This window comes from Suncus etruscus, chromosome 12 (assembly GCF_024139225.1).
Source record: "Suncus etruscus isolate mSunEtr1 chromosome 12, mSunEtr1.pri.cur, whole genome shotgun sequence".
Classification (NCBI taxonomy): domain Eukaryota; kingdom Metazoa; phylum Chordata; class Mammalia; order Eulipotyphla; family Soricidae; genus Suncus; species Suncus etruscus.
In genome coordinates, this window is record NC_064859.1 from 85,306,968 (window position 1) to 85,323,870 (window position 16,903).

Sequence of the window (16,903 nt, forward strand, 5' to 3'; positions counted from 1 at the left end):
AGGATATAGCTCGGTGGTAGAGCACATTCCTTAAATGTGTGAAGACCTAGGTTCTGTGCCTGGAACTATCAAAAATGGGGTGGGGGGGAGGGAATTGGTAACTGATATATATTGCCAATCTCCACACCAGAAAATTGATGAGTGGGAGACTTTCTACATAGTTAAATAGAAAATTTCTCGAGGTCTTAATAAACAGCCTATACCTTAAGAAGAAAGGTCAATTTTGTCAACAGTACTAGGGTAAACTATTTTTTTCCTTAATGCATCCCGAATGCTCTAGGTATCTTTAAAAAATGGTAACACAATTGTCAATACGGAGCCAACATGGATCGTTTGCTTTCACTCAGCTCTTCCTCAGCTAAAAAATTAGTTTGTAGAGCCAGAGATATAATAGCAGGTAAAGTGTTTGACTTGTATAAGGCTGATCTGGCTTCTATCCCCAAGCATAGAGCCAAGACTAAGCCATATGCACCACTAGATATGGCCCAAAAGCAAATTATCAGGTTGTGTGGCTATCCTTTTATTTGGTGAAGCTTTAGATTTAGGTATTAACTTCACTATGTAATAATATGTCAAGCTATTAATTTTTTTGGCAGAAAAGTGGGATGCAACCATCATTTGAGGCTTTATAAAATTACGGTATTGTTTAAAAATAGGGTATGACAATTATATAGTGGCTAGGATTCTACACTGAAATATGTTAGACTTATAAAAATGGGGATATGAAAAATCCTTTTGTGTAAATTTTAGCAGTAAAATCCAAACTGTTAGATTATAAAGTGTATACTAGTACTTTAGAGATATATTTTACTTATATTGCAAAACTAAAAAACATAACCACTAACACTAAAATACTAGAATGAAATACTTGATAAAGACAGAGATCGTTAGTTTAAATTAGAAATTTATGTGAATATTTACTTCTTTAAACATTATTTTTAAACAAGGAAGACCTTACTAATTAGAGCACAACACAGCTTCCAATACCTTAGTTATAGGTATTATATAGGATATGTATAATATAGGATATATATATAGTTAGATATTCTATAACTTAGGAAGTTGTAGCCATGTAACTCTTGAAGTCAAGGGAAATATTTAAATATAAAGAATTTAAGTATGTGAAATTAGTAGGAAATAGTTTTCCTTTGATATAATTAAACCAATTAATGAATAAATCCTTCCTGTCTTTCCTAGACTACAAACTGCTGTTTATCTTAATATTAAACACATACACATATCAACGTCCACTTGTATACTGCCTTAAAAAGCTTACCTGACGAACCAAATCCACTCAGGGCTGAGCCTATAGCAGCACCCAAAGAGCTGCTGCTTCCAAAGCCAAGAGATGTACTTCCAGGCTGGCCAGGTCCATGAGAAAATAAAGAACTGCTCTGGGAGCTATTAGTCAAAGAAGTGCTCCCGTAAAATGAATTAGACTGTAGATTAGTGCTTGGTGGCTGCTGCTGCTGTTGCTGCTGTGGTGGCTGAGTGCCAATTGGCCGAAAAAGACCATTTGTGCTGCCTGTAAGACTATTTGCAGTTCCTCCAGCTGCTGCTGCTGCTGCTGCTGTAAAGTAAGTTTCAGGTGCTTAAAATTATACCGAAAAGTAGTGCCTATTTAAAATACATCCAAAATAAATCCAGAAAACCAGTAGTATCCCCTACACAACTTCGTGTGCACTTACCAGCTTGTGCTGCGGCTGAACTAATTAGAACAGGTGTTGGAGCCATTAATCGAACTGGAGCTCCAAGGCCAGTTCTTGCTCCAGGGCCAACCACTAAGGCACCAGTCTGATCATAATAGGCAGTTGGAGCCAGTACTTGATAACCTAGATAGCATTAAAAGGAAAGATTTTGAAGAAAAATAATTACCTTAGAAAGCATGTTTATTTTCACTATTATCTGTATTTTTGCCAATTTTAAAAAAGTGATAGCTATTAATATAAAACTTGAGTTATCATAGCAAAAGCAAACACTTCAGAAGGTATTATATCAAATGTATGAAAACATCACATTAAGGTATACATGTAGATACAGATGGCATTTACTTTAAGAACTTCAAAACAGGAATTTTCTGAAACAGAAAAGTACAGCCTACCAGGGGTTGATATTTAAAGTACACTACCATCTTGTCAATTGAGAGATATGAAAGACTAAAATATGTCTTCAAAAATGTAAATTATGGTTTTAAAAAGACTATAGTAACATCATAATGTAAATAGTATTATTTAACATAGCTGGAATTATCAAAATAAATCAACAAAATAATCATAAAGAGATTAGATTTAATTGGGGCTGGAGAGATAGCACAGCGGTAGGGCGTTTGCCTTGAACGCAGGTGGAAGGTGGTTGGAATCCCGGCATTCCAAATGGCCCCCTATGTCTGCCAGAAGCAATTTCTGAGTAGAGAGTTAGGAGTAACCCCTAAGCACCGCCGGGTATGGCCCAAAACCTCCCCACCCCCCAAAGAAGGAAATTGTTTTGGGCTGGAGCAACAGCACAGGAGCTAGGGCTGATCCTCTGCACACCAGAAGGTCTTCTGAGCTTGCCAGGAGAGATTCTGGAGTTCAAAGCCAGGAGGGACCAGAGCACAGATAGTTGTGGCCCAAAATCAATCAAACAAACAAAGAAATAAAAAATAAATTAGTTTTATTATAACCCTGAGCTCAAAATAGGGAGGAATGTGCATTTTTCAGAACAACAGGTACAAGATTATGAAGCTCACCACAAAGAGTGGTGAGTGCAGTTAGAGAAATAACTACGCTGAGAACTGTCATCATAACAATGTCAGTGAGGGATGTAGAAAGTCCGTCTCGAATACAGGCAAGGGTGGGGGAGGGAAGAGATGGAGGCATTGGTGATGGGAAGGTTGCACCGTGAAGGGGGATGTTCTTGTTAGGACTGAAACCCAACAACAATTATGTTTGTAATCACGGTGTTTAAATAAAGAAATTATTAAAAAAAAAAAAAAGGCACAGTACATGAACTAAATAAAGGTACTTTACCTTAAGCTAGAGACTAGCACGAGATACAGTTCAAAGCAGAAAGTAAAAGATGAAAGCTTGAGAGAGAGTATTCCACCTCTCAAAACCCCGTTTTTAAGACATACCAGGCAGTTCTCAGGGCTTACCCATGACTCTATGTCATGGGATCACTCCTGATGGGTTTTGGGGATAGAACCTGGGTGCAGGGCCCAGAGACATAGCACAGCAGCGTTTGCCTTGCAAGCAGCTGATCTAGGACCAAAGGTGGTTGGTTCGAATCCCGGTGTCCCATATGGTCCCCCATACCTGCCAGGAGCTATTTCTGAGCAGACAGCCAGGAGTGACCCCTGAGCACTGCCGGGTGTGGCCCAAAAAAAAAGAACCTGGGTGCAAAGCAAACACCTTATCCCACTATACTACCTTCTCAATGGCCCCAGTATTTTTCTTAATCAGAAAGCTATTTTACTTAGCCAATTTTTATAGGAGCAATTTACAAGTATTTGAAGTTACTCTGAGAAAATGAATGTGTAGAGTACAAAAAAACAAAGGTAGTTATAGAGTACGGTCAAAAGCAAAAAAAAAACCCTGCTTTCTATCCTTCAAATGTTCCTGCTCCTCAATCACCTTCTCTTTCCATGTGTTAAACACTATTATCCATAAATGTCTCTAAAGCTTTAAATATTAAAATAAATAAATTTTTGGTGATACCTGGTAGTCCAAAAGTTACTGCCAGAAGTTACTCCTGGCAGGCTCAGGGGACCATATGGTGTGCCGGGGATCAAACTAGGGTCAGCCACGTGCAAGGCAAACACCCTATCCACGTTGCTATCTCTCCAGCCCAAATGTCTGTCTCTGAACAATTATTTGGTAAGTAAAAGGGATCAGGCACCTGCTTTGCATGTTATCAATCCCAGTATAATCCCTGCCACTGCATATGGCCATGGGATCCCTGAGCAGAGTATAGAGTGTGCCTCCACAAAGTACTATTGATTTTTAAAATTCATATATTTATCAGGGCTGGAGTGATTAACACAGCACTATAGCATTTGCCTTCTACATGGCTGACCTAGGATGGACCTTGGTTTGATCCCCAGCATCCCATATGGTCCCTGAGTCAGGAGAGATTTTTGAGTGCAGAGCGATATATACCGTATTTTCCAGCATATAAGACGACCCCCTAATTTTGCAGTTAAAACATAGGTTTAGGCCTATATTCGCTGTATCAGACAGAACGTTCATGTGCTGCATGTGTTCCTGTGCTGATGTACCAGTGAGCCAATCACAACAAGCAAAGGTTCAAAGGTTATACTGTAATAAACTTCCTCTCTGACTCAGGCCAATCTGAGCAGGCTTTTGACAGTGTAGATTGGGGTGCAGAACATTGTCTAATTTGCATTCTTTTTTTCTTTTTTTTTGGTTTTTGGTTTTTGGGCCATGCCCTGCGGTGCTCAGGGATTACTCCTGGCTGTCTGCTCAGAAATAGCTCCTGGCAGGCACGGGGGATCATATGGGACACCGGGATTCGAACCAACCACCTTAGGTCTCGGATCAGCTGTTTGCAAGGCAAACACTGCCGTGCTATCTCTCCAAGCCCTAATTTGCATTCTTAAAAAAAAAAAGGCAGTCTAGGGGCCTAAGAGATAGCACGGAGATAGGGCATTTGCCTTGCATGCAGGACAGTGGTTCAAACCCCAGCATCCATATGGTCCCCAGAAACAGTCAGGGGTGATTTCTGAGCATAAAGCCAGGAGTAATCCCTGAGCTCTGCCAGGTATGACCCCCTGCCCCCCCAATCTCTGCCCAAAGGGCAGTCTTCAGGAGTTCAGAGAATTAAGTATTATCTACTGATATTCAAATGAAACTTTATAAATTATAGAAGGGCTTTTTTTTTTTAAGCTTAAAAAGTGAACTCCCATGTTCAGCATCTTGCTGAATTCACAGCACTATACCAGGGGACACATGTGAGCAGAAACTGGCTCCTGAGCACAGCAAGATGCTCCCTTGCCTCACCCCCAAAGCTTCCTTCTATCATTATTCAGCAGTAATTTTTATATCATCCATTAAAACCTATCAGACATGCAAAACTCTCTTTGCAGACTGACTAAAAGTATACCATGGCGATGGGTTATTTAAAATTTTTCTCTACATTAGATTTTTTTTTTTGGGGGGGGGGGGGCCACACCCGGTGGTGCTCAGGGGCTACTCCTGGCTATCTGCTCAGAAATAGCTCCTGGCAGGCACAGGGGACCATATGGGACGTCGGGATTCGAACCAACCACCTTAGGTCCTGGATCGGCTGCTTGCAAGGCAAACACCGCTGTATTATCTCTCCAACCCCTCTACATTAGATTTTAATGAACATATTACTAAAGATATTATTACATTAATAAATATCTATAGTTTAAAATAGTATAACCAGCTGGGTGTGTCTCCCCCACTCTAATCACAGCAAAGCATTCTTCTTGGGTCAGGGAGAGTTTACATGTGTTCCATTTGGGAGGCCTGGGCTAGATCCCTGGCACTGCATGATCACCTGGGCATCTCAAAGGTGCACCCGCTTAAGCAGAGCTAGAGTTTCTGAACAATGTTGGAATGTGCCCTGACACCCCCAAAAGCAAATAAACAAATTAATATAACTGGGCTAACCAAGACTGAAAAATAAATGTCCAAAGTAGACAATGCCAGATGCATTCTTCTTGGCATTAACTACATGATCACTTGTTTAGCTGTGAAATGACAAAATAGGCTTTTGTCATTTCTAATGAACAAGCTAAAACCTACTGATTCTACTTTAATGTTCTTGAATTGAGAATTCCAAATATAGTAAGAATAAATAGCTGTGTGCCCAATTCTATTAATTTGTTATATCATAACAGTCTCACACAATTATTGATTTTAACTATTGGTATCCTAGCTCTAAATAATTTATCCTAAATAGGTAAGATTTTAAAGACATTTCTTGGTGTTTCCCATTCTTCAACGTTGAGTCTACATTCAGCACTTTAAATCTAATCAGATTTTAATATTAATCAACTAATATTAATATACCTGGCATGCCGGTAGCAAGACCCTGACCAAAAGCCAAAGTTGGATTTGCTGCTGCAAGTGATTCTGCTTGCTGCCCTTGCTGGCCCTGATTGGGAGTAAGAGGGCGCTGGCCTGCTCCAGCACGAAGAACCTATAAAGTACAAATGATTTCCTTAAAAATAAATAATATACACTTATATAAATAAATAGTCTTTGGATATTCTTGAAACATTCAATGAAATGTAGACTTAAGCAGGAAATAAAAAATATTTAACATAAACAATTACTTATAATAACCATAGGAATCTATTAAGAGGTTCTACAGAGCCTGGGAAAAAATACTGTAACAATTATATTCTAACTTCTCAAAGTAGAATTAAAAAAAAAGAATTATTTTGGGATAAAAAAGGCTGATGGAAGCAAATACTCAGATGAAGAAAAAACATTTATATTTATTATTTTTTAAGATTGAATGATAAGGGAATAAATTATGATTCTTTAGTCTGTGATGAGATGTGTGGGCCGGAAGTGAAAGCTCAAATTAAACTAAAATTTCAGAATGAAGATGCTGTTTTTTAAAATAAAACTTTAGGGGTGTGTGAGTGTGCGTGTGCGTGTGCGTGTGTGTGTGTGTGTGTGTGTGTGTGTGTGTGTGTGTGTACGTACACACACACCTTAGGGGTCATATATTCGAATCAAAACACAAGAGTACAACCTTGAAAAGGTGAAAACTCTGTAGGCTGGTCATTTGATTACTTGTGATACACTGATTATATACAGGCTATGGTACTCATTACACTAGTGTGATAGACATTTCACAAAGAAATATACCAAACAATTTCGGATAAGGGAGAGGTGAATTTTAATTACATCTGTCTGTCTGTCTGTCTATATACTATCATAATAGTGTGATTTATTTTTTCCATATGGGTACAGTTGAAAAGAAAAACTGCTGATACTGTAGTGAAATCTAGAAACAAATGGAGAACTTTAACAATAACACCGTATTATACATTAAAGAAAAATCAAAATATTAAAGAACATTCAGAAAAGATAATTGCACTCAGCACTACAATATGACAAATTAGGAAGCCAGAATTCTGGTTATTTATCAAAATGACTCTACGAGATGAACTTAAGAGATTTCATGAAATTTTAATTTAAAAATAAAGGCAATCTTTTTTTTTTTTTTTTTTTTTTTGGTTTTTCAGGCCACAACCGTTTGATGCTCAGGGGGTTACTCCTGGCTAAGCGCTCAGAAATTGACCCCGGCTTGAGGGGGGCCATATGGGACACCGGGAGATTGAACCGCAGTCCTTCCTCTGCTAGTGCTTGCAAGGCAGGCACCTTACCTCTAGCGCCACCTTGCCGGCCCCAATAAAGGCAATCTTCTGTCAAAAAAATAAATTTCTCCTTAAAGAAACCAGTCAGTAGTATATTTAAGTTAAAATTCTGAATTGTGATGTAAATACTAAGGGAAAATGAACTAACAATCACTTTGTTATGGACAGTTTCAGCATACTTTAATACATTAAAATCTTTCAAGATTATCAAACTATTTCAGTAAGACAAAACATGAAAACAATTCTTATTTAGTTAACACTCTCCACTCCCACATCATGATCTAGGAATAGCCCAGGGATTTATGATTAAGATGGCCCGGGGCAGTGACCAGGTTGTTAGGAATCATATCTAGGACTCTCACAAGCAAATCAAGAATCTGGCCTTCTGAGTCATCTTCCCAGCTCTACTTTTTATCTTTATAGTTGTCAAACCTGGAAGTTCTGGGGACCTAGTGCTACTCCAGGCAGAGCAGTGGTTCATAGGAAGCTGTGCTGGGGAACCACCAGTGCCACACCCTATAATGCTTCAGGAAACCATGTCTGCACCAGGTGATGTTCAGGACTATGTGGTGCTCGGATCAAACCCAATGTCTTGCACATGATAGAAAGATGCTCTAATACTTGAGCTATCTCCTTAACCCCAATCAAAAATTTTAACTGGCATAGGACTCATTAGAAAAAAAGTCCAACTTACTTAATGCTTAGGTACCAATCTTATGTTAAGTATAGAGACATGAATCGTGAACCCAAGTTGCTCACGGAATATCAAGGCCCCATACGGTACTACTAAATGAAGGCGGGTCTATACCTGTTGCTGTCCAGGCTGAGCTTGTGATGCGGCTTGCTGATTTGCTGTGTTGTTTGCCGCAGCTGCAGCTTGTTGCTGAAATAAATTGGCTGGATACACCCCCCAAGGAACTCCGTAATACTGAGGTGGAACCACTGCGGGACCTAAATCCACCCAATCAAACAAAAACAAAGTGTCAGTAAATTTGACAGATAACAGAGATCAGTTATATCCGGCTAAATTAAACATTACTAAAAACTATTTTCATCCATTTTCTACTCTTATAAAGTGACCACTAACATTCTTTTTTGTGTTTACTTATATTTCTACTTTACAGTACTTTGTGTCCAGCCATTAGACCTTTTTTGTACAAAACTCTACCCAATTTACACCTTTCTGTTTTTCCTGATTCTGAAAAATAGGTTTCATTTAGGTATTCATTTATCCATGTATTTCTGCATTGCCAAGGATCAAATTCAGGACTCCAATATATAAGGAAAAAGTTCTACCCCAACCCAAGTATTATTTATAGACAAAATATTCAAAAGTACAGTGATGGAAAATAGTGAAAATCCAAGAGAATCAATTAACTGAATGGGTACTTAACCAGCTATCCAACAGTAAATGTATGGATACTGGCAAACACATATTCAACAACTATTAGACACAATCAAACTCTTTAAGATTTATAATGACTGATTTATAATTATCCTTTTAAAAAGATTTTATTTTGGTTTGCTCTTCAAGCCTGTGTTCTCCCTTGTCTCCAGTTTCTTTGCTTGTTTATTTCTAATCTCAGAAGTCTTTTTTTTTTGGTTTTTGGTTCACACCCGGCAGCGCTCAGGGGCTACTCTAGGCTCCATGCTCAGAAATTGCTCCTGGCAGGCTCAGGGGACCATATGGAATGCCGGGATTCGAACCAATGATCTTCTGCATGAAAGGCAAACGCCTTACCTCCATGCTATCTCTCCGGCCCCAGAAGTCTTTTTAAGTTTCAATAAAAACGACCTGTTTCACCAAAGAAGTTACTTCAATTATTGAAAATTACCAAATAAATAAAAATAAAACCTCATGTTTTTGCCTTGCAACTGCTAACATACAACTAACATTCTTATTTTGTTAGTTTTTTATTTTTGGGCCACACTTGGTGTTGGTGGTGCTCACGAGTTACACCCTGGCAGGCTCGAGGACCCTATTGAGATACCAGGGATGGAAGAGAGGATGGCCGCATGCAAGGCAAAAGTCCTATCCACTATGCTATCTTTCCAGTCCCATGAATATTCTTATGCCAAGTTTGCTAGAATTGTGTTTGAGCTGCAAGCTCAAATATATAGTTATTCTTTTTTTTTCCGGCCACACCAGTTTGATGCTCAGGGGTTACTACTAGCTAAACGCTTAGAAATTGCTCCTGGCTTGGGGGGACTATATGGGGCGCTGGGGGGATCGAACCGCGGTCCTTCCTTGGCTAGTGCTTGCAAGGCAGACACCTTAACTCTAGCGCCACCTCGCCGGCCCCATATAGTTATTCTTTATGAAACGGAATTATATAAAGTTATTCTTTATATAGGGCCCGGAGAGATAGCACAGCAGCGTTTGCCTTGCAAGCAGCCGATCCAGGACCAAAGGTGGTTGGTTCGAATCCCGATGTCCCTTATGGTCCCTGGTGCCTGCCAGGAGCTATTTCTGAGCAGATAGCCAGGAGTAACCCCTGAGCAGCGCCGGGTGTGACCCAAAAACCAAAAATAAATTAAATAAAATAAAGTTATTCTTTATATATATGAGAAAAAGAATCACAATTTTCATAAAGTAACTTTAAAAAAAAATCACACAGCAAACATCAATGTGCCAAGAAATGAAGTTAGTGTGTCTATAGCAATGAAAGCGAACATATTTAAGAATTGAAATTATAGGGCCAGAGAGATAGCATGTATGTAGAGCATTTGCCTTGTATGAAGAAGGATGGTGGTTCGAATTCCGGATTTCTGAGCATAGCCAGGAGTAACCCCTGAGTGCTGCCAGGTGTGACCCAATAACCAAAAACCAAAAACCAAAAAAAAAAAAAAAGAGCTGGAATTATAGCAGTTGCAGCGATAGCACAGCGATAAGGCATTTCCCTTGCACATGGCCCACAAAAGATGGACCCCAGTTCAAATCCCAGCACTCTATATAGTCCCCGAACCTTAAGGAGAGACTTTTGAGCGCAGAGCCAGAAGTAGGCCTGAGTGCCACTGGGTGTGACACAAAAATGAAAGAAAAAAAAAAAGAAAAAAAAGAATTGGAATTGTGAGCATAGAGGAATGAAGGCATAAAATAAGCTAGGAAATATTGATAGATTAATCTTGCTCAATTCTAAAAAAAGTTTAATTCATAAAGACTAAAATAGCATCAAATGTAAACAAACTTCATTAATGACAAGACATCATGATTTCTGACAGATTCAACACCTAATTTATGTTTTTTTGTTTGTTTTGGGGGAAATCACACCCAGCAGTGCTCAGGGGACCATATGGAATGGCATATTCAAACCATCATTGGTCCTGGATTGGCTGTAAGACAAACGCCTTACTGCTGTGCTATCTTTCCGGCCCTCTGATTTAGTATATCTGATTTGAATGCCCGAAAAAGTTAATTTCTTAAGTTTCAAAACATGACAATTTAGGCATAGTCTGCAGGGAGCATTCTAAAATACAGTAAAAGAGGCCAGAGCAGGGGGCCGGGCAGTGGCGCTAAAGGTAAGGTGCCTGCCTTGCCTGCGCTAGCCTTGGACGGACCGCGGTTCGATCCCCCGGTGTCCCATATGGTCCCCCAAGCCAGGAGCAACTTCTGAATACATAGCCAGGAGTAACCCCTGAGCGTTACCGGGTGTGGCCCAAAAACCAAAAACCAAAAAAAAAAAAAAAAAAAAAGAGGCCAGAGCAATAGCACATTATAGGGCATTTGTCTTGCACGCGGCTGACCTAGAACAAACCCTGGCTCGATTCTCAGCATCCCATATGGTAGTCCCCCGAGCTGCTGGAATTGATTTCTGAGCACAGAGCTAGGAGTAATCCCTGAGCATCACCTAGTATGGCCCCAAATCTTTTCCCCAAAACCAAAAACCACAGTAAAGGAATTATGAAGAAAGGATACACTGTCAGAAAAAACGAACAAAAAAACACTACTCGAATTATTCCCTCTCTAATATAAACTTTCACTGTCCAACCAGCAGCCAACAAAACATAACTGAAGTGGGCTCTAAGTATAAAATACAGGATTTTGAAAACTTAGCAGGAAAAAAGGGCGCACTCAGTTAATTTTTAAAAAACTGATAGCACGTGACAACATTTATAAAAGAAATGGATGAAAATAGTTTTAGTAAAAGTGGCCACTAACATAATCGTGTTTACTTATATTTCTACTTCATAGTACTTTAAGTCCAGAATTTATCCAGAATTTTATTTCAGAACTGCCTAAATGTTATAAAATTTCTAACTTGACTAAATAATTTATGATACCTCTTTAAACACATTTCTGAAAGATAAAGGTGGGGGGGGGGGGGGGAAACAGTCCTAAGATGTCAGACTTCAGTCTAACTGAAGGGACTAACGATTCCTTTCTTGCTCCAATTAATCCACATGCTTTAAAGTAATACCTAAAACTAATCTGTTTTTATCCCTGTAAGCAATAATGATCAGCATCCAACTTTCCCTGAAGTGGCTTCAATTTGGGAGAAAAGAAAAAATTTTTTTAACTGAGAAGCAACTAATATATAACATCTTATAAATCTTAGGAGAAGGTGAGGAATTTTGGGGTCACATTCAGCAGTGCTCACATTACTCTAAGTTCCTACCTCAGGGCCTGACTTTAGATTTTTTCCTTTAGATTCCTTGAGTTATGAAGCGAGAAGTTTTAAATAAGCAGAGTGCAAGAAAATACATCATGCACCAACAGGAGAGGCCCTGAGCAACACTCGATGTGGCCCCAGTGAACAAAAAACATTTTGGTATAGTCTTGTTCATTGATAGTTTTCCCCATCTTTTTGATTTTTTGTTCATGCATTCATTTTAGTATTATTAACTGAACTTTACTTTCCCTCAAGAGACTGTACAAGCTCTTTAGCTAACACTATCCTTTAACAGCAACTACACCTCATTTTGAGAAATAACTTTGCACTATTTTTATGGGTAATGGGATTGGTCACAATGCAGTGATAGTATTTCTTAAAAATAAGATGTAAACCATGTAAATATAAAATAAAACAACTATCATGCTTAGGCTTTCTCTGATAGTATTACAACTGAAGTTTCTCTGGATAGATTTTTTTTTTTCCTGAGGAACATCAAGTTGCTCAAACAGACAAAAATAAACCTGAAGCCAAATAAAACAAATCCATACCATGGAGCAACAAGGATGAAGAGTTCAGTTACCTGCTAATGTTGCTGCTGCGGCCAATCCTGCTGCAGTATATGGATCAGTCCCTGGAGGAGCAGCACTGATAATATATGGATTGGGCACAAACGCAGCTGGAGCAAGGCCTGCTGAGAATACACCAGCTGTTAAAAAGGGGAGAAATCATGAATAAAAGTGTAGAGTATAATTTTCCTTATTAGGTATGAACATCTAAATTCTTTTGGGGGTGGGAGAGCATAATGTGTGTAAGCATTCAAAATCTTTTACTGGGGGAGGGCTGGGATGGGGTGCTCACAACCAGTTGTGCTCAGAGATCACTCTTCAAAGGGCCCTACCTACAGTAAAATCAATCTCAGGTCCCAGCATTCAAAATCTTTTTTTTTTTTTTTTTTTTTTGTTTTTGGTTTTTGGGCCACACCCTGTGACGCTCAGGGGTTACTCCTGGCTATGCGCTCAGAAGTTGCTCCTGGCTTCTTAGGGGACCATATGGGATGCCGGGGGATCGAACCGTGGTCTGTCCTAGGCTAGCGCAGGCAAGGCTTACCTTACCTCCAGCGCCACCGCCCGGCCCCTACATTCAAAATCTTAAAGGGCATTGAAGATTCAACTACACAACAGGCTTATCAACCAATTGCCTTTCAAGATTTTGGCAGAAATTAATGCTGCTGCAAAACCCCTAAATATTGAAAAAAATTTCAAAGTTTAATAAGGAGCTACATACTTTTTAAATTCTAATGCAAGCATGATTTATGTATTAAAACATTCAAAACCAGGGGGATAGCTCAGAGATCAGAGTATGTGCTTTGCATACAGAAACCCTGGGTTCAATTGCCAGCAACCACAGCATTGCATGATCTCCCAAACACTCGTAGGTATAACTCAAAGATGAGTAAAAAGAGGGGGGGAAGCATTAGCCCCCCCCCTTTGTTTTGTGGTCAACCCAGGGGTGCTCAGGAATTACTCCTGGCCCTGCATTCAGAACATTCCTGGTGATGCTCAAGGGACCATCTGAGATGGGAATTGAACCCAGGTAAGCCAAATGGAAGGCAAGCACCCTACTCGTTGTACTCTCCCAAATCGTTAAATCAATCTCTCGTATCTGCTTCCCTCTTCACCCCTCCAGCACCCCAAGAGTTCCTAAGCCCCACTAGGAGCGATTCCTCAGTAGTAAGCTCTGAGCACCCTTGCCTCAAAAGAGAGAAACACTTTAGAATATATGTACATGCACATAACACAAAAGAAGATAAAGCTTTTTCAAAAGTTCAGAAATAACTTTTTTTTTCCCTTTTTAATTTTTTTTGTGTTAAGCGGGCGGTACTCAGGGGTTACTCCTGGCTCTGCACTCAGAAATCGTTCATGGCAGGCTTGGGGGAGCATGAGATGCCAGAAATTGAACCCAGGTCCATTAGGGTTGGCTGTGTGAAGGCAAACACCCTATGCTCCAGTCCCCACAAGCTTCATTTCTAGAAACTGATTAAGCAGATCCTTGTGTTCATTTGAAATATCAAACAAAACTTATAGGTTCAAAATAGAAACTATAATGGGTATACAAGATTGCCAAATGGAGACAAACTACAAAGTCCAAAGAAATAAAAACAATCATATTGATCTATGTAAAAACTGGCATAGGTAAATTCTAATAATGTACTGAGAGAACTACAGAGAGAAAGGAGATTGAGAAAATGAGAACTGAAACAAGTTCAGAGAACATGCTTCTGTGAGAAGTAATCGAGAAACATGTGTTAATCTTTGCATAAAACAAAGAAAAATATAGTAATCTTGGAACCTCTATGAAATGATTACAAAATGTAGGTTAAAAGTAATCACCAGGGGGCCGGAGAGATAGCATGGAGGTAAGGCTTTCATGAAGGAGGATGGTGGTTCGAATCCCGGCATCCCATCGGGTCCCCTGTGCCTGCCAGGGGCGATTTCTGAGCGTAGAGCCAGGAGTAGGCCCTGAGCGCTGCTGGGTGTGACCCAAAAACCAAAAAAAAAAAAAAAAAAAAAAGGAGTAATCACCAGTTTTCTTAAAGGAAATAAATCTAGGCAAAATCAAACAGTAAAAAATTTCATAAATCTATACATGAAATTATGTGATAATAGAACTACACATACAAAATTTACTACTAATAAATCTAGTTTGAATTAGTAGTAAAAATTACTTAAGATTTTTCATTAGAATAAACCAGAAGAATGTTAAACACAGGATGATGTCACTTATATGTGGTATTTAGAATAACTGTATGAGGGAATACAGTGGTTCAAAGGAGAGGATTTGCTCCCTGGCACCACATAAATTCCAGAGCCCACTGAGTAATTCCTGGGGCCAGAGCAGTGGTGCAGAGGTAGGGCATTTGCCCTGCATGCAGCTGACCCAGGACGGACCACAGTTCGAACCCCTGGCATTCCAGATGGTCCCCCCAAGCCAGAAGCAATGTCTGAGAGCATAGCCAGGAGTAACCCCTGAGCATCACCAGGAGTGGCCCAAAAACCAAAAAAACAAACAAAAAAAGAGAGATCCCTGAGCACAAAGTCAGAAGGATGGCCTTAGCACTGCTGCGAATAGCTCAAAAACAAAAATTAAGCCTTTTGACTTCTAATAAATACAATAACTACATTAGAATTTTTTTTTTTTTTTGGTTTTTGGGCCACACCCGGTAATGCTCAGGGGTTACTCCTGGCTATGCGCTCAGAAGTCGCTCCTGGCTTGGGGGACCATATGGGACGCCGGGGGATCGAACCGCGGTCCGTCCTAGGCTAGCGCAGGTAAGGCAGGCACCTTACCTTTAGCGCCACCGCCCGGCCCCTACATTAGAATTTTTAAGTATTTAATTTGACATGGAAGGACAATGCTCATGTTGATAGCTTTCAATGAATTTATAGGTTGTTTTTCATAACCAAAGACACAAACATCATCAAAAATAATATTTCACTAGTTATTATGCCCTTATCAGCATCTCTCAGGGAGGTATTTTAGAAATAAGAATACTAACATTTAGTAAAAAGAAAATGAAAGGGCCCGGAGAGATAGCACAGCGGCGTTTGCCTTGCAAGCAGCCAATCCAGGACCAAAGGTGGTTGGTTCGAATCCCGGTGTCCCATATGGTCCCCCGTGCCTGCCAGAAGCTATTTCTGAGCAGACAGCCAGGAGTAACCCCTGAGCACCGCTGGGTGTGGCCCAAAAACGGAAGAAAAAAAAAAAAAAAGAAAAAGGAAAAAAAGAAAATGAAAGACGCTTATCAAGTCTAATTAAAGTTGATTAACCCAGACTCACCGATATGTGGCTGCTGAGCTGCGGCTAATGCATACTGCTGCTGCTGGGCTGCAGTTAACTGCTGAACCGTTAATGCATTCGTCCTCTGAAAGAGCTATCAAAAAAAATAAACATGGAGATTAGTCTCAAGGCACTTGTTCCTAATTAGAAAGCTGGAAACTTTTTTTTTTTTTTTTGGTTTTTGGGCCACACCCGTTTGACGCTCAGGGGTTACTCCTGGCTATGTGCTCAGAAATCGCCCCTGGCTTGGGGGGACCATATGGGACGCCCGGGGATCGAACCGCAGTCGGTCCGTTCCTTGGCTAGCGCTTGTAAGGCAGACACCTTACCTCTAGCGCCACCTTCCCGGCCCCAAAAAGCTGGAAACTTTTTAAGCTTTTACTTGAACCCACTCTTTCAATTATATTTTATTTAGACTATAACGTAATAGTTGTACAGTTCTGAGAAACTTCTTTAAAGGTGCATGCTTTACCTGCTGCTGGGAATTGTAGTCAAAAAGGCCTACAGTAGCTCCTGAAGAGTCCATTGGTACCTGATTACCAGGATAATCAAATTGTAAGGAATCCAGACCAACTTGTTCCATGGCATCCAGATTCTGTGTTTCAGGATTTGAAAATTCTTCAAGTGGTTTATTAGCTGTAGGATTAGGAAGAGGCCCCAATCCTTCCGGGGAATTAGTACTGGGGCCTAGACGCTCAACTACTTCAGTTGGAGAGGCCTGACGACTTCCTGGAGTTCGACTATGTAAAGAAAATAGAAAGTAGAAATAAAAAGTCTAAATAGGAAAGCAGAAAATCTTTTTTGTTTGTTTTTTGTTTTCGGTCACACCTGGCAGCGCGCAGGGGTTACTCTTGGTTCTATGCTCAGGAATCGCTCCTGGCAGGCTCAGGGGACCATATGGGATGCCAGGATTAGAACTACCGTCTTTCTGCATGAAAGGCAAACGCCTTACCTCCATGCAATCTCTCCGGCTCCTCAGGGATCAGAAAATCTTAATGATTTTCAAATACAAAAAATAAGTGGCCTTCATCACTATTTCACTTTAGTAATTTTTTTTCTAATGTAACTTAGAAGGTGGACAGGACTTTGGGTTGTA

At 40.0% G+C, this 16,903-nt stretch overlaps 1 protein-coding gene across 9 annotated transcripts in view; it reads right to left on the bottom strand.

Annotated features, from left to right (window-relative positions):
- Positions 1–16,903, bottom strand: part of PUM2 (pumilio RNA binding family member 2) — an 81,527-nt gene that overhangs the window by 31,807 nt on the left and 32,817 nt on the right. For 6 of the 9 annotated variants that reach the window (XM_049784813.1, XM_049784820.1, XM_049784819.1 and 3 more), the window contains exons 6-12: positions 16,280–16,547; positions 15,808–15,901; positions 12,551–12,676; positions 8,166–8,308; positions 6,036–6,165; positions 1,689–1,832; positions 1,277–1,570 (exon numbers count right to left, since the gene is read on the bottom strand). In XM_049784813.1, the coding sequence (XP_049640770.1) occupies positions 1,277–1,570; positions 1,689–1,832; positions 6,036–6,165; positions 8,166–8,308; positions 12,551–12,676; positions 15,808–15,901; positions 16,280–16,547 (1,199 nt within the window). The remainder of the gene's footprint in view (positions 1–1,276; positions 1,571–1,688; positions 1,833–6,035; positions 6,166–8,165; positions 8,309–12,550; positions 12,677–15,807; positions 15,902–16,279; positions 16,548–16,903) is intronic. The other 3 variants (XM_049784815.1, XM_049784822.1, XM_049784821.1) reach the window with 1 other exon arrangement.